This window comes from Lycium barbarum, chromosome 6 (genome assembly GCF_019175385.1).
Source record: "Lycium barbarum isolate Lr01 chromosome 6, ASM1917538v2, whole genome shotgun sequence".
NCBI lineage: Eukaryota > Viridiplantae > Streptophyta > Magnoliopsida > Solanales > Solanaceae > Lycium > Lycium barbarum.
This window is the reverse complement of record NC_083342.1, coordinates 87628361-87647084: the sequence shown is the minus strand read 5'-3', so window position 1 is coordinate 87647084 and position 18724 is coordinate 87628361. Positions and strand designations below refer to the sequence as shown.

General features: G+C 33.7%; 1 protein-coding gene across 1 annotated transcript in view; it reads left to right on the top strand.

The window, feature by feature from the left end:
* The window catches only part of LOC132644158 (probable carbohydrate esterase At4g34215), a 29728-nt gene extending 19696 nt beyond the window's left edge, over positions 1-10032 (top strand). Inside the window, exon 3 of the mRNA XM_060360736.1 lies at positions 9820-10032. Within this exon, the coding sequence (XP_060216719.1) occupies positions 9820-10032 (213 nt within the window). The remainder of the gene's footprint in view (positions 1-9819) is intronic.
* Positions 10033-18724: the final 8692 nt, after the last annotated feature.

The following is an 18724-nucleotide window of genomic DNA, read 5'->3' as shown; positions in this document are numbered from 1 at the left end:
AAATGAAATGAACTTTTGTAAAAGTGTGGTTTACACTACTCAAAGCTATGATAAAGACAATTATAAAAAGAAAAAGCATAAAAAATACAGAACACATTATAATAGAAATTATTCTCAATGTAATAGAAAGAAATTATAATAGAAAGAAATATTATCTTAGAAAATCAGCAGCTAGAAAACCTTATTTAGACAGAAATAGGCATGTAAGAAAATATCGAACAGAAAGGATTATAAAAATAAACTAAAATGCTTTACTTGTGGAAGTGTAGAACACTTAGCAAATACATGTCTAAAAAGAATAAATATTAAGACAAGAAATTCTCAACTAATTGAAGATTATGTCAGATACGGAAAGTATATATTCTATAGTAAGTGTAGACACTGAAGAAAAAATCAAAACAGACTCGTCAGACTCAGAAGCAGAAGAATTAATCAATGAAATAGGATTAGAAATTCTAGACTTAGAAGCAATAGATAATTTAGCAAATATAGCGGAAGACTATAACCATGAGTTCGAAAGAAATAAGGGATTGGATAGTAATGCATGTTTCTTTTGTAAATGGTATCCTAGTAGAGACAAAAGAGCTAAATGTAAAATTGTTATACAGAAGGATGTACAATGTGTATAGAAAAAGAATTTAAAACAAAAATAAATAGAGAAGAAACCCATAAAAAAATGAAAGACCCGACTATTAATCTAAGAATGATAACATTATAAACAAGAATAAATGAATTAGAAACTAGATTATGTAAACTGGAAAAAGGAAAACAAAAAGAAGTAGATAATGAAGATGAAGAAATAAGATTATCGAATATACAACCAATAATGAGACCATTAAGAATAATACCAGAAGATTCTCAAGCTGAATTAATGAGTATAGAAGATCATGAAGCATTAGTATGTAATGAAGATAAAAAATTAGGAACAATAAAAATACTTGCAAGAATTAAAATAGATGATTATGAGATAGAAACATTAACATTAGTAGATTCAGGGTGCACGAAGTGCATAATAAATAAAAGAATAGTTTCACCTAATTTAATAAAAATTCTAGAAAAACCAGTTGCAGCCATGCAAATGGATGGAACACATAACATATATAGACATTATGTTCACAAGGCCTACAAGATATGGGTAAGAGACCTTAATATAAATGTAGATTATGTCATAGCATTAGACTTTATGTTACATAATAATGGCAGTTGTATGATTACAAGAGATGGAGTAATTTTCTTAAAATATTACTCATACACCAGTACAAGTTCTTAAGACTGAAACTAGAATCCGTCATAAGAAGATCCCTACCACAGACCGAATCAACCTGCAAAAGAAAGAAGATAGTTGTTGTAAAGAGTGTCAAGAAAATAATACATGTTGTAAAGATAAGCCAGAAATAAAAAATTTAACTCTAAAAGAAGAAGAAATTCTAGGAGAAGAGGATTCGTTAGAAAAAAATTATACTTTAATAGATATAGAAATAGAGTTATATAATTTTAAAACGGGAATAGAAAGAATAGGATTAATAAAGAATCAAAAATACCTAGATAATATAATAAAAATACTAGATGAAATAGAAATTATAGGAGAAAAACCATTAAAACATTGGAAAAATAATAGGATTGTATGTAAATTAGATGTAATAAAACCAAACTATATAATTAAAACAGTTTGGATTGAAGCAACAAATCAAGATGTAGAAGATTTTAAAGTACAAATAAAAGAACTATTGGATTTAGGAGTAATACGGAGATCTACTTCTAAACATAGATCTGCAACATTTATGGTAAGAAATCATAGCGAAATAGTAAGAAGAAAAGCGACAATGGTAATAAACTATAAAAGACTTAATGATAATACTAGGACATATGGATATAAGTTACCAGACAAAACAAATTTAATAAATAGAATACAAGGAAAGAAAATATTTAGTAAATTTGATTGTAAATCAGGATATTGGCAGGTACGGATGCATGAAGAAAGTATAGAATGGACTGCATTCACCTGTCCTGAAGGACATTTCGAATGGTTAGTAATGCCATTTGGATTAAAGACGGCTCCGCCAATTTTTCAAAGAAAAATGGATAGTATATTTCGAGAATACAAAAGGTTTGTATTAGTATATGTAGATGATATACTAGTATTTAGTAGAGATATTAAGGAACACTTAGGATACCTACAAACGGTATTTAGACTATTTGTAGAAAATGGAATAACAATTAGTAAGAAAAAAATGGAATTATGTAAAAATTATATAAACTTTTTAGGAGTATACTAGGAGAGGGTAAAATAAAGTTACAACCTCATATAGCCAAAAAAAGCTTTAGAAATGCCAAATAAGTTAGACAATGTTAAAGAATTACAAAACTTTTTAGGAATAGTCATTTATGCTAGAAATTTTATAAAAGATTTTAGGAAAAATAGCAGGACCATTGTATTCAAAGACTGGATCTAATGGTCAAAACCACTTTAATACTGAAGACATTAAATTAGTACAAAAAATAAAACAAAAAACAAAAAACCTTCCCGATTTAAACATGCCTCTAGAAACAGACTATTTAATTATAGAAACAGACGGTAGTTTTGAAGGATGGGGAGCAGTACTAAAAGCAAAACCCAATAAATATAGTAATAAAAATGAAGAAAAGATAAGCGCTTATCAAAGTGGTAAGTATAAAGAAAAAGGAAATATGAGTAATATAGATGCAGAGATTTTAGCTGTAATATATGGATTAAATAGTTTTAGACTATATATCCTAAATAAACCAGAAATACTAGTTAGAACAGACTGCGAAGCTATGGTTAAATTCTATCAAAAGATAAATAATAAAAATAGTAGTAGAAGACGATGGCTAAATTTCATAGATACCATTTCAATTTATAATTTAAAATTTGAACATATAAAAGGAAAAGATAATAATTTAGCAGACCAATTAAGTAGACTAAAGATTACTGCTAACTGATTTTCTATTTGAACAACATGAGACCTTCTAGTTCTCAGACAGCAGACAAGGGGGAAGGCATAGCATTAACCCAAGACACATACAGACAGACAGTATTAGGTAACCTTCATTTTAGACCTACATCTTTATTAGAGAGAAATACTATGGAAAGAATACAATTCGGAGCCAATAATCTAGTAGCTTTTCCGCCATCAAATTGGACTTTTAAAGTATTACCAGAATATGTAATAGACAGACAACAAAGATGCTTAGTAGATAATCTACGGATCTCGCATAATAGAAATGATGCTAAACATTTTGCAGCTACTATAAATTCTCTTTGTCAGTATTTTACAGATTGAAATTTAGACAAAAAATTAATTGTGTTTTTCAAACTCTGCTAGAAGTTGTAGACCATATTAAAGACATAAGAAAACCTCTTTTTAAAGGATTTAATGATTTTACTGAGGCATTAGACTATGCTAGAGGAATGCTGGGTCCAAATTACTATATTTCTCCAGCTCTTAGACAAAACCCAGACAAAATCCCTCAGTACAACGTACAAAAAGACACAAACAAGATAATTTTTTGTGATCACTATTCTACTATGACTGAAGTGGTCAAGAGATTAAACCAGCAGAAAGAGACATTTGTTCAAGAAAAAATGAAACTCTTGGATCAAGTGAAGACATTAGAACAAAGACTAAAAACAGTTAAGTTGGAGTTAGTGCAATCGCAGAGCTCTCCATCTCCGATAAAAATGGATGAGACGGGTGTGCATTCCCCAATGAATGCAGTCAGACCCATTGTATCGGGTAAAGATACAGCTAGTCCGGTTCAAACGGTAGCCGGTAAAGACTCATCAAATCTGTTGATGGCTGTCACTTTGCCAAAAAGTGAAGATGAGCGATGTTCATCTCTCCAAACAAGACGGAGACTACCAAAGACCCTTACGCAAGGAGCAACTCCTACAAAGAAAAGCATACTTGCAAAAAAGAAAAAGAATGAAAATATAGTAAAAGAGACACTAGAAAAACAATTCCAGATAAAAGAACAAGATAAACATATAGTTAAAAATCCTAGTCCAGAATTATCTCCAAGTCAAGGGATGTCACCAGTCCATAGTTCAGATTTCGAAGCAGATGATATTAATTTCCAGGATAGTGCATTTCAAGACTCTCAAGATCCAAATGATGTAGACTCAGGCATGAGTTTTGATTCAATTGCTCTACACAATCTTGACACTTAGATCAGTTAATGAAAAAAATAATAGAACTTAAGTTAAAAGAGACGGTTGAAGACATTGGTTGAAAACAATAAGCCTTGGAAGAGACAAAATAAAAAAATAAAAAATAAAAAAAAAGGTGATACAGAGAACAAAGATAGAAAAAAATTTCAGAAAGGAAAATGAAAGGAAAAAGAAGCCAAAGACAATGACATTTCAAGACTTTAGTGGCATCATCTTTCAGAAAGAAAAAAGAAGACAAGACAATGACAATAGAAAAGGAAGACTTTTGGTGGAAATCTGACAAGGACATCTCAGAAAAAGAAGAGCAGACTTTATTAAAGTAGCTTTAATAAAATAGTAGCTTTAATAAAGTAATGGGACAGCTCAGCAAACGGACAAAATTATAAAGTATCTTTTGAAAAGTTTCACGTGACGATGAGGCCCCACGAGCACCCGGCTGAACTCAAAAGATTCTTCACAAATTTGAAGTCCGCAGTTGAAGTCCACCAGACTCCTATAAATAACAGCGTTTGTAGAGAAGAAAATCATCGAGAAAAAGAGAATTTCTGACACTTCTCTCAAAAAACCTCTCCATATTCCTCTTCCCTTTCACAATGCCCCAACTCCTTTTTCCAGTAAAACCTTTTGTTATATAACTTCCTTGTAAAATAGTATTAAGCCTTCAAGTAATTTTCTATTAGTGTGAAGTAGTTTTCGGGTTCCCCGAAAGGGAAACCTCTCTCCATCTTCAAGTCATGTATGTTTTTATCTATGTTTTCTATACTAATCTCCCTACTATGTAAATTAATCTATGTTTAATTAAAGTATTATGTTGATAATGTTTGAGTAATTACTTACTTATTATTATGAATCTATTACTCTTATTATATGGTTATTCTCTTAATTTCTTAATATACTCGATGGATTAACCTGTAAATTCCTAGGTGTTTGAAAGACCGTTTTAATGTCCAAATGATAAGGGACGATGTTGGCCGTGGTAACCGGGGTGTGGTTAAAGAAGAGGGATATTAAGAACCAAGATTAAGAGAAAGAGATGAACAGTGTAATAAGATTCATAACTGAACAGAGTTTTAAAAAAAAACGTAAAAATTGGGAGAATAGGCAGAAAATAAGAAATACACCTACATGATAAGAGGAATCAAGGAGTGAGGGAGATTCCTCTTGATTCCTCTTATCATGTAGGTGTATTTCTTATTTTCTGCCTATTCTCCCAATTTTTACGTTTTTTTTTAAACTCTGTTCAGTTATGAATCTTATTACACTGTTCATCTCTTTCTCTTAATCTTGGTTCTTAATATCCCTCTTCTTTAACCACACCCCGGTTACCACGACCAACATCATCCCTTATCATTTGGACATTAAAACGGCCTTTCAAACACCTAGGAATTTACAGGTTAAACCATCGAGTATATTAAGAAATTAAGAGAATAACCATATACTAAGAGTAATAGATTCATAATAATAAGTAAGTAATTACTCAAACATTATCAACATAATATTTTAATTAAACATAGAATAATTTACATAGTAGGGAGATTAGTACAGAAAACATAGATAAAAATATACATGACTTGAAGATGGAGAGAGGTTTCCCTTTCGGGGAACCCAAAAACTACTTCACACTAATAGAAAATTGCTTGAAGGCTTAATACTATTTTACAAGGAAGTTATATTACAAATGGTTTTACTGGAAAAAGGAGTTGGGGCATTGTGAAAGGGAAGAAGAATATGGAGAGGTTTTTTGAGAGAAGTGTCAGAAGTTTTCTTTTTCTCGATGATTTGCTTCTCCACAAACACTGCTATTTATAGGAGTCTGGCGGACTTCAACTGCGGACTTCAAATTTGTGAAGAATCTTTTGAGTTCAGCCGAGTGCTTTTGGGCCCCATCGTCACGTGAAACTTTTCAAAAGATACTTTATAATTTTGTCCGTTTGCTGAGCTATCCCATTACTTTATTAAAGCTACTTTAATAAAGTCTGGTCTTCTTTTTCTGAGATGTCCTTGTCAGATTTCCACCAAAAGTCTTCCTTTTCTATTGTCATTGTCTTGTCATCTTTTTTCTTTCTGAAAGATGATGCCACTAAAGTCTTCAAATGTCATTGTCTTTGGTTCGTTTTCCTTTCATTTTCCTTTCTGAAATGTCTTTCTATCTTTGTTTTCTGTATCACTTTTTTTTATTTTTTTTATTTTGCCTTCTTGCTAGGCTTATTGTTTTCAACCAATGTCTTCAACCATCTCTTTTGACTTAGGTTCTATTATTTTCTCCATTAACTGATCTAAGTGTCTAGATTGTGTAGAGCAATCGAATCAAAACTCATGCCTAAGTCTACATCATTTTGATTTTGAGAGTCTTGAAATGCATTGTCCTGGAAATTAATATCATCTCCTTCGAAATCTGAACTATGGACTGGTGACATCCCTTGACTTAGAGATAATTCTAGACTAGGATTTTTAACTATATGTTTATCTTGTTCTTTTGTCTGGAAAAAATTTTCTAGTGTCTATTTTACTATATTTTCTATTTTTTCATTCTTTTTTTTTTTTTGCAAGTATGCTCTTCTTTGTAGGAGTTGCTCCTTGCGTAAGTGTCTTTGGTAGTCTCCGTCTTGTTTAGAGAGATGAATATCCCTTATCTTCACTTTTTGGGAAAGTGACAGCCATCAAAGGAATAAGACGAGTCTTTACCGGCTACCGTTTGAACCGGACTAGCTGTATCCTTACCCAATACAGTGGGTCTGACTGCATTCATTGGAGAATGCACACCCGTCTCATCCATTTTTATCGGAGATGGAGAGCTCTGCGATTGCACTAACTCCAACTTAACTGCTTGTAGTCTTTGTTCTAATGTTTTCACTTGATCCAAGAGTTTCATTTTTTCTTGAACCAATGTCTCTTTCTGCTAGTTTAATCTCTTGACCACTTCAGTCATAGTAGAACAGTGATCACAAAAAATTATCTTGTCTGTGTCTTTTTGTACGTTGTACTAAGGGATTTTGTCTGGGTTTTGTCTAATAGCTAGAGAAATATAGTAATTCGGACCCAACATTCCTCTAGTATAGTTTAATGTCTCGGTAAAATCATTAAATCCTTTAAAAAGAGGTTTTCTTATGTCTTTAATAGAGTGTACAACTTCTAGCCAAGTTTGAAAAACACCATTAGTTTTACCATGCACTACAACATAAAATTTAAATTTTTTGTCTAAATTTCAATCTGTAAAATACTGACAAAGAGAATTTATAGTAGCTACAAAATGTTTAGCATGCTTTCTACTATGCGAGATCCATAGATTATCTACTAAGCATCTTTGTTGTCTGTCTATTACATATTCTGGTAATACTTTAAAAGTCCAATTTGATAGTGGAAAAGCTACTAGATTATTGGCTCCGAATTGTATTCTTTCCATAGTATTTCTCTCTAATAAAGATGTAGGTCTAAAATGAAGGTTACCTAATACTGTTTGTCTGTATGTGTCTTGGGTTGAGGCCATGCCTTTCCCCTTGTCTGTTGTCTGAGAACTGGAAGGTCTCATGTTGTTCAATCAGAAAATAAGTTAACAATAATCTTTAGTCTACTTAATTGGTCTGCTAAATTATTATCTTTTCCTTTTATATGTTCAAATTTTAAATTATAAATTGAAATGGTATCTAAGAAATTTAGCCATCGTCTTCTACTACTATTTTTATCATTTATCTTTTAATAGAATTTAACTATAGCTTCGCAGTCTGTTCTAACTAGTATTTCTGGTTTATTTAGGATATATAGTTTAAAACTATTTAATCCATATATTACAGCTAAAATCTCTGCATCTATACTACTCATATTTCCTTTTTCTTTATACTTACCACTTTGATAAGCGCTTATCTTTTCTTCATTTTTATTACTATATTTATTGGGTTTTGCTTTTAGTACTGCTCCCCATCCTTCAAAACTACCGTCTGTTTGTATAATTAAATAGTCTTTTTCTAGAGGCATGTTTAAATCGGGAATGTTTTTTATTTTTTATTTTATTTTTTGTACTAATTTAATGTCTTCAGTATTAAAGTGTTTTTGACCATTAGATCCAGTCTTTGAATACAATGGTCCTGCTATTTTTCCTAAATCTTTTATAAAATTTCTAGCATAATTGACTATTCCTAAAAAGAAATTGTAATTCTTTAACATTGTCTAACTTATCTGGCATTTCTAAAGCTTTTTTGGCTATGTGAGGTTGTAACTTTATTTTACCCTCTTCTAGTACTACTCCTAAAAAGTTTATATAATATTTACATAATTCCATTTTTTTCTTACTAATTATTATTCCATTTTTTACAAATAGTCTAACTACCGTTTGTAGGTGTCCTAAGTGTTCCTTAATATCTCTACTAAATACTAGTATATCATCTACATATACTAATACAAACCTTTTGTATTCTCCAAATATACTATCCATTTTTCTTTGAAAAATTGGCGGAGCTGTCTTTAATCCAAATGGCATTACTAACCATTCGAAATGTCCTTCAGGACAGGTGAATGCAGTCCATTCTATACTTTCTTCATGCATTCGTACCTGCCAATATCCTGATTTACAATCAAATTTACTAAATATTTTCTTTCCTTGTATTCTATTTATTAATTCTGTTTTGTCTGGTAACTTATATCCATCTGTCCTAGTATTATTATTAAGTATTTTATAGTTTATTACCATTCTCGCTTTTTCTCTTACTATTTCGCTACGATTTCTTACCATAAATGTTGCAGATCTATGTTTATAAGTAGATCTCCGTATTACTCCTAAATCCAATAGTTCTTTTATTTGTACTTTAAAATCTTCTACATCTTGATTTGTTGCTTCAATCGAAGCTGTTTTAATTATATAGTCTGGATTTATTATATCTAATTTACATACAATCCTATTATTTTTCCAATGTTTTAATGGTGTTTCTCCTATAATTTCTATTTCATCTAGTATTTTTATTATATTATCTAGGTCTTTTTGATTCTTTATTACTCCTATTCTTTCTATTCCTGTTTTAAAATTATATAACTCTGTTTCTATAATTAAATTGTCTGTTTCTAGAGGCATGTTTAAATCGAGAATGTTTTTTATTTTTTCTTTTATTTTTTGTACTAATTTAATGTCTTCAGTATTAAAGTGTTTTTGACCATTAGATCCAGTCTTTGAATACAATGGTCCTGCTATTTTTCCCAAATATAGTTAATTTATTCATGAAAGAGTAATTTCTTTAAGTTCCTCTAATGTCTTTTTCAAATATTTAATATCGCTATTTAGTTTTTCTATTTGTTGTGTCGTTTGTGTTATTATGTGGTTTGTCTTTATTTCTATTTCTTTAGGCTTTTCTAGAATAGCCTTAATTAACTTTTCTATTTCAGTCTTTATGGGTGATTTTTCTAAATTCGATTTGCTAATTAAAATCTGAATTTTTCTTTCTAATTCTAATTCTTGCGTTTTATATATATGCTGGTGATCATGAAAGGAAAAATATTCATGTACTTTTTTATTTATTTATTTCATTCTTAATCTTATACCAAAAATTTGATATTATCATAAAGTTTCAGTGTTCTTGTTACCAAATTACCTTCTTTTATGTCAAATTCATTTATTTTTAATGATTTCAGCTATAATTGTACAGGTAGCCCTAGCTTCTGGACAAGGACCTTTTATTGAAGGGGTGAGAGAAGGCCAGCTTGGAATTAACCCTGCCGATGTAATAACTGTGGATTGTTTGGGCCTACCTTTGGAACCAGATGGGCTACACCTTGGTACTCTAGCCCAAGTCCAACTTGGATATAAGTTGGCTGATGCATTCGTAAAAGCCCGTTATACATTCAAAGCAACGCAATAGCAGTCTTATTATTTACTTCTTCATCCTTTTTGTCTTTCTTGTGATCTTTAAAAACTTGCTAGACTTTGGAATTTTTTAATCGTACTTTAAACAATGATTTAATATATACTATCACCTTAATGTGATTTAAGATTATTGTAGTTAAGTTTTTTAACTTCCTCGGCTCCCAATGAAAAAGTGATTGCGATCTTCAATAGTTAAATTAACAGGGTCAAAAATCCTACTTATTTGGTAATAATCACTTTGTAAATAAGGAAAAGGATTATTTTCCTGCGAACTCTTCCTCCAAAGGCCAAAACGTAAGAGTGTGAATTTACCACATCCATGGTATGAATAGAATACTAGATGGGTACGGCCCGTGCTGAGCACAGGCACGACATTTTTCATTTTCAAGTCGGAAAACTAAGTCTGCTAATAAGAGGCATGAACAGTGTCGCGGTTCGCTTTTTACGCGGTGTTAAGGCATAAAAGGCTACTACGAACTCGTTAGTGCTCTTTCGGACTTTGTTTTAAAAGAGTCGTCACCTAATTTTTAGGAAATTAGGAAAACCAATTGTGAAAGGTTTATTCAAATACCGTGAAAAAACCTTCGTAATCCAGAGTTCTAAGTAAGGGTTCTGATGATCCCCTGGGGAAGGTATTAGGCACCCCAGTATTAAGGATCTGTACTATACGGTTGACTTTCGAATTCCAGTGTATGAGTATTTGTTTAAACTGCTTATTTTGTGTTTATCTTTCCGTAAAAAGAACTGTCATAGAGAGTTTTTCGCATATCACATTTTTTTGGAAGAATTTAAATATATCCCCTTTATTTATAAGGTATCGTAGTTTTGGATTCATTATATCCGAGTATAAGTAGTTTCCTTTTATATATAAGGAATAAGTATAAGTTTGTAATAGAAGAGTAAAAGAAATGTTTATCATTTGTGAGTTATTTATTTTGTACTCATACACCGGGGCTCGGGTTAACTCGTATTGGTACGTTTCTGTCTTATTCGGAACTTTATATTACGTGTAGGTTCGTTAGACATTTATAAAGGCATTTTATATTTGAACGAGTATATACCGTCTGAAAATGTAAGTTAATTTGGGCCAAAATAGTGTTTTGTGCTAAAAATCCTTCGTTTGTCTCTATATTCCAAAAATGGGATTTAATGTCTTGGTGGGAAAAATCTGGTTCTTGTTTGAGTTAAAAACCTGGTCCAATATTTTGTCAAAAGATTTGCCACTTATCAATACAAGTTAAAGCCAATTGTGTCACATTATTCTATCTAAAACTGATTTTCGAAAATTCAGTCATTAAGTTAATTAACCCATTTTTTGTGAAACTACCTCAATTATATAAAAACGGGATTGCCATTCAAACTTGGAAAATTAATGGTGATTTATTTTTGAAAATCAGTTTTGAAAAGAAGGTTTCATTTTGTACCTTAGTTGTAAAATGCATTATGTTTGAGTCCGTGGTTTTTCGAAAGTTGCGTATGGGGACCTAAAATCGACTAAACGGCATAAGAACTGTTGTCTTAAGACGTCTAATTCCAATCATAAGGATTTTCCACTATAATATGAGTTTACACATAAATACATACAAATAAAATCATAAATATATGGAATAAATTTAAAGTAGGGGCGTACCAAGCCCCTAGTGGCCATTTTCACCTATGGTTGGGCTAACGGTGTCAAGTGGGCCGGGCCAGCCCGGACCCGGCCCGGCCCAAGCACACTAAGAGGTGTAAGGGGCTGGGCTAGGTGGGTTTTATTAGGGGGCTGGGCCGGACAAGGTGGACAGCCCACCATCAGCCCGGGTGATGGCCCACCGGGGCACCGGCCCGGCCCAACCCACTTCAAATAATAAAAAAAAAAAGATAAGTACTACATTTATTACTAATAATAAGTATTTTAAAAACATTGTATCCCAATAAAATAGCTGTAGCTATAATTGTGGGATTCTTAAAATTTTGGAAGCAAATATATGAAATATTTATTAATTATTCAAACCATAGTTAGAATCTTACTTTAGTTAATTAAAACTTAACCATTAATTTTAACTCATGTAATGTGTCTCTTATTCAAGTAAGAACTTGGGGAAAATGGAGACAATGAAAATGGAGAGGAGTCGGATCCGTTAATATTTAATTGCTACTAAATGAAAACTAATTAGGTCTCCTTTTTTTTAAAAACAAATAGTGGTCACTGGTCAGCTGAGCCCCACAGAATTAATAAAGTGGGCAGTGACCTTTTCCAACGTTTGAAAACTAGTTAGCTCTTACAAACATCTCCAATGTATGGAGATGTCGATTATGAAAATTTTGAGCCAATTCCTCCTAATGTTAATATGGAAGAATTGAATAAAATGGTGGAAAATATGTAGATTTAAATTTGAAGAGCTGTCAAATTAAATTTTCTTTTTCTAGTTTAAGTTTACGAAATCAAAGAAAAGTAAATGTAAGTTTGTAAGCTTTAAAGTTTAAATTCGACTTTGCAATTATCGATTAATAAAACTAAAGGCTCACTGAGCCTTTGAATTTCTTTTCAAATTTGTGTTATAATTTTATTTACAAGAATAATAATCTGTACGCAGTCAAAATAGAACTATAAATGTAATTGTGTAAAACTAATCCTATACAAGCAGCAACTCCAAGATAAATTTCTGCAAGGAGGGACAAACATTGATCAGTGCCCAAAAGCAACAAGACATTATAAGAGGCTGACAAAATCAGTGAAATGACAAGCCTCTGAAATTGCTGATGCGTGAAATAAATCAAATACCCTTTTAATTTACTATCTTGTTGTTGGCTTACACAAGTTCAAAAATATTTCAATAGGTTATACAGTATATAATAATAATAATAATAATATATATATATATATATATATATAATATAATATTAATAAAATCTTATTAGTTTCAAATATTTTATATATAATAATAATTAAATATTTTTTAGCGTATTGAAATGTCTCCGCCGATGATGGAGGCGTGACAATCTGCACATGACATTAGGACTTAGGATCGGATGAGATAATTAAATTAAGAACTTTGGTTTAGTATCAAAACTCATGTGCATTGTTCCCATTTAGATGAGTAGGAAATTTAGAGAAAGAGGAGAGTAGGGAATTGTGAGATAATATGGAGAGGAATGAATGGTATTTATAGATTGAAAATATGGCCAAAGTATAATTTAAGGAACTTGATGGTTAAAATAAAGTTGACAACAACTAGATTTTAAAGTATCAAACTTAATAAATTTTAGTATTAGAATTTTTTTAAAAAAAAATTAAAATCCGGCTCGGCCCACTAACTAAACCCCGGCCCGGCCCACTAACTAAAATCCGGCCCGGTCCACTAACTAAAACCCGGCCCGGCCCACTAACGGGCCCGGTTAGCCCGAGGTGTAGCCCCTATCCGAGGTGGGCTGGGCCGGACACCCTTTCCCTCTCCAAGCCCGCCCCCCTAACTTACGGCCCGGCCCGGCCCCAACCCGGCCCCTTGTGGCCTACGTTAAAATGGCCCGGCCCGACCCACTTGACACCCATAGGTTGGGCCTTCTGCGCGCCTCGCTATATTCTTCTTCTCGGACTCGATCTTAATTTAATAGAGGTCCTATTGGGCCTTTGGCCCAATAGGGGGGCTGGTCTTGACCCGAATGGTCATGCAAGTGGAGGAGGAAAAGAAAAAAGGGGACCCAATTAGTTTATAAACGCTGAACTTATCACTAAAATAATAAAGACTATGCATAATATGAAAAACACGGAAAAAGATACCCGCCTTGTTCTATACTTGCCCCTCTTCTCCTTAAATGGGTTTGCTTTGGTTGGGGATTTTGCAATGGCATGGGGACTGAGTCCTGACCTTATATCCTTGATGTCGCACAAGTTCCAAGGGGCTTCTGAGAACCCCAAGCATGGCTAATACCAAGACGGCCTGGACGACCCCAAACTACCATAGCTTAGCTTCAACCAGTGCCTCCAAACAAGACGAAAAAAGAGTATGGAACTTGGGAACAACAACATATCTCAAGCAAACTCACATATAAAAAACAACCAAGTGTCTTATTCTAATGGAGGCATTAATACCAAAAATAACAATAGCACCTTAAGTAAGACTAGACAACCAGCAAGTATAAGAAAAATAATAAAGAGAAAATTCAGCTTCATGACTAAAGGTAATGTATATAAGTGCTATACGAAGAACATAGAGGATGATCACTCAAAACTATGGACTTGTTAAAATAAAAATAAAAACAAAAGGAGTAAACTGGAACACTTCAAGTATATCAAAACAGGTTCAAGAGATTTCATAGTCAAACACGAACTGGTCTCTTTTCAGGCAGTCACTCAACCCAGGACTTCTCATAAAAAGGTAGGTCCCAGATTCACAGTTTTAAATAGCCTACCCTACTTATTTGTTTGAGATTCAAAAACCACTGCCCAGAGGAAACAAAACTGATATCACTAGTTCAATTGAAGGCATTCATCTTATCCCAGTCAGATTCAAGATTGCTCACAAATAGGTACAACAACATACCCAGTGAATCCCACAACGTGGGGTCTAGGGAGGGTAGAGTGTACGCAGACCTTACCCCCACCTTAGGTAGGGAGGTTGTTTCCGGAATTGCTCACAAATAGGTCCAGAACAAAAACACAGTATTTTCAAGGGAAAGAAAGAGGAGAAAAACCCAAGAGGACCTTTATAGATGGCCAAGGCCCATGGACAATTTTAAAACCTTTTTAGAGCACATATTCAGAACTGGCATCCCTTAACACTACTCCTCTTTAATAACACAACACGGACTGATACATAAAGCAAGACCCTAAATTAATAGACAAGTGAACTTTGAAAGAACTTTACTAAGGGGAAGGAAATCTCAATGGACAAGCCAACTTAAACAACCTGTCAACAACTTTGATTCCTAAGAAGATGCTCCTTCAACATGTTTTAGGCTAATCTAAAGTTTTTCCGAAAAGAACAGAAGAGGGAGAAGAGAAAGCAAGAAATGAATTGACAGGAGGACCGCAGTTTTGGTAAAAGAAAGAGACCAAACATCATATGAGGGACAAGCCTAAACCAAACAGACTAGGTGGCGAGTTTTAAACATCAATCATGGATGAAGTGACTTAAAAATAGACAAGGGCATATAGACAACAGCAAAGCAAGTGACACACATAACACACTTAACTCTTAGTTTCTCACAGATAAACTCAGGTTCTCATAGCATAACCATCAACCCCTATTCTCCTTTTACACACACCCAATTTCAAAAAAATAAGGCTCAGGAAACCTACAAACCTTTCAGACAAAAGGGATTTTCAAAAAAAAAAAAAAGGTAGGGATCACAGAACACTCAGACTTGGCAAACATTCATAGTAGCTTGTTTGGTTCTAAGTGCATCTTCCTTCCTTGTTAGACATTATTAGAATGTTCTCCCCTACCTGAGGCCTTTGTGAGTCCCAGGATCATGAGAGGAAGGTCCAAGAAAATGGACGTAAAAGTTTCAGGCCCCTGAAAGGGAAACAGGATAGGGTGGGGTTATCACCTCTCCATCTCCTTTTCTTGAGTCTCCTTTCAGCAAAAGGGTATCCTGGGCCCCACTGGTCACAACCTCCAATTCATGTCCAAGCTCACCTTTTCCTCTCCTAAAACCCTTTCCCCCTATCCTAATGTCCGTACCCTAATCTTCCAATAACAACATCAGAGGTCCTAGGCAGATTCACAAACAATCAACCCTGTCATAACTTCCCTTTAACAAACTCATAAAGCTGTGGTCCAGGTCTAAAGACTCTTTGTGACCAAAGTTAGTTGTAAGTAACGGGAACAAGCCTCTCATAAATACACACCAAGAAATAGCAAAACTAACTGATTCATAAGGACTATGTTCAGGTTTTAGAGAGCTTTGTTACCAAATTCAAATGTGAATACTGGAAAAACGATCCCCTTATAAACATAGAACACACAATAACAGGCTGATTAAGTCACATGACTATGTCCGGGTCAAGTAAAAAAAAAAAGAGCCTTGGTTATCAAGTTAAGATATGATATACTGGGAGCAAGCATTTCATAGGCACATAATAGGTGGGAACAAACTAGTCTTCCCTGACAACTTCAAACTAAACCCAAAATCATGGAAGACATCTTTGTTTTTTATAACATTATAGTTCAAAGGAAAAGCACACATCTTCTGTTTATCAAGATCAAACCACACAAGGAAACAATCAACAAATTTCCACACCATCATTTTAGACTTATTGCCACTTTCTTTAAAGGGAACTCATCTCTTAATGTCAAGAAAAAAGCACCACAGTGTCCAGAAAAAAAAGACCACACAAGGGCAAGTTAGGCAATATTTGTAACAAAATACCAGAGATCCTATCATCATTCTTTCTTTTATCCTTTATTTACCTATTATTGTAACTAGGTGGTAGATCCTCAACAGAGGGAACAAGATTTTCCTCCAAACAGGACTCACACACACACACTCCTGACCAAATTTCCAGCATTTAAACCCTTCTTTTGTGCCATTTATCAGAATAGACATATTCCATTTGCTAGGTGAGAACAAGCACATAATAATTATCCCCCTTAACCAACCTGTTAAGCTAAGTGATTTGCCCCTTTCAACTTTATTAAACATAGGCCACTTAAAGTTGTCCTGAACCTAGCTTATTATAACAACTTTTAGAGAAACCTTTTAGACTTAATCACATCACAACCACTCACTCCACATGTCCTACTCAGGGGCAGTCTAACAGATTTCTACACTTATTTTACCGCAAACAGAAACAACCAAACAAAAGCACAGCTAAGTGAGGCACCTTGGTCAAGTTAAAGCTTTTCCCCCCAGAATCACCCCCCTTTAAAACCTTTGTTTCAATATACCTTATTACAGCCCCAAGGTGTCAAGTTTTACCAAATAGGTAAGGTTTAGGTGAGACAACATGAATCAGGCCAAACAAGTTTCCAAGAAAAACAAATGGGAATCCACAAAGAGCACACAGGACATTTACCAGTTTTGGAATCAAAACACCATTAGAGAACAGACATGGGCTGTCCAGGCCCAACACATGACAACTTCAAACTTTCAAACAGACCAAATCATTTAAGAAAAGACAAATGTGACACCTAGACTGGGTCCAATTCTACTTAGACTTTTCAGTCTCTCCAACAAGTATTTGACCAGGCAAGACATTAGCGACCAGGCTGAGGCTCAACATGATGAGCCTTTACTATTTTTGACACATAACCACATTAAACAAGCAATAATCATGTTGGGTTCACACATAGGTAAGCTTAACTTTCTAATGACACTTGTGATTAAGCAGGACAGACCATGATAAACTAGTTCAAGACATTAAACTCTCGACTAACATATAATCACATAGGTCAAACAATGACCAGACTTGACCCAGCACAACAAGCTTTTAACATGACAGGACCTCACTTTTCCCATGACATATGTGATCAAACAAGACAAACTATGATCCAATGAATTCAAGACATCAAACTCCCAACTAACATATCACCACATAGGTCAAGCAATGACCTGATTAGGTAGCCTACTTCAGACAAACCTTTTGACACTTCTCTTTATTAATCCCCAGACCAGGACAAAACTCCCACTGATAAATGACAAGACACAAGGCAAATCAAGTTACTCAAAGAGCTTGTGACTTCAAACTAACCTCATGAACCTAATTTTATTATATGAGATACACAGGACTAGAATTCATGACTTCAAGAGATCCATCTTGACCTTAATTCACAACATAGAACTTGTACTAAGCAATACACTAGCATGAACCACAAACCAGACCCTTACATGAAACACTTAAAAATATTTAGACAATCACGATAAGACAGGGAAATCCAGAAGGAAATCCACATTAAACAAACTCTCTCAACTCAGACTATGGCCCCAAGCCACATTCAAAGGTCTTTGATCACAACTGAACAGCCAAGGTTACAAGTAGGGAAGCTAAATGGAAATCTAAGTGAGGCAGGTTCATTAGCTTAGTATTATAGCCTAGGTTAGGCATAAGGAAAAAGAAACAATTAGTCATACAAAGCATGAAAAAAATCCAAACTAAGAAGCTGAGTCAAAACAATCTAATCAGTTTGACAATTATTTTATAACTCACATGAGACTCCCTAATTGAGTAAAACACAGACAAGATCAAAAGGGAATCATAACAAGTACATCAGGTTTGAGCTTTGTTTTTAAACCATATGCAATTATATGGACTAGGCACAATGTGGACACAAAACTAGGAAGAAAAGGAATGAACCAAGCATATTGACTCAGACATCTTATTCTAAACCCTACACACCTTAACTAGATATAGCGCAAGCAGAACCAAGATATAAAGGATGACAAGCTAATACACTGACTCACACCCCATCATAGACCATACAATTATGCTACCTAAACATCACATCAAACAGAAACTGAGCATAAAGAGCCATAACTACTTAATCTTCATGACAAACTCTCACATATTTCTATCAACTAAGCACAACATAAGTAGAATTCAAGCAAGGAAAAACAACGAACTAAAATGTCACCTTAAACAGATGTCACGACCCATTTTGCTTAGGCCGTGCGGGCACTTACCTTCCCACCTCGGTAAGCGAACCCTCAACCCAACAATGAATAAATACACGAAAGAATGAATTTAAACAGCGGAATAGAACAAA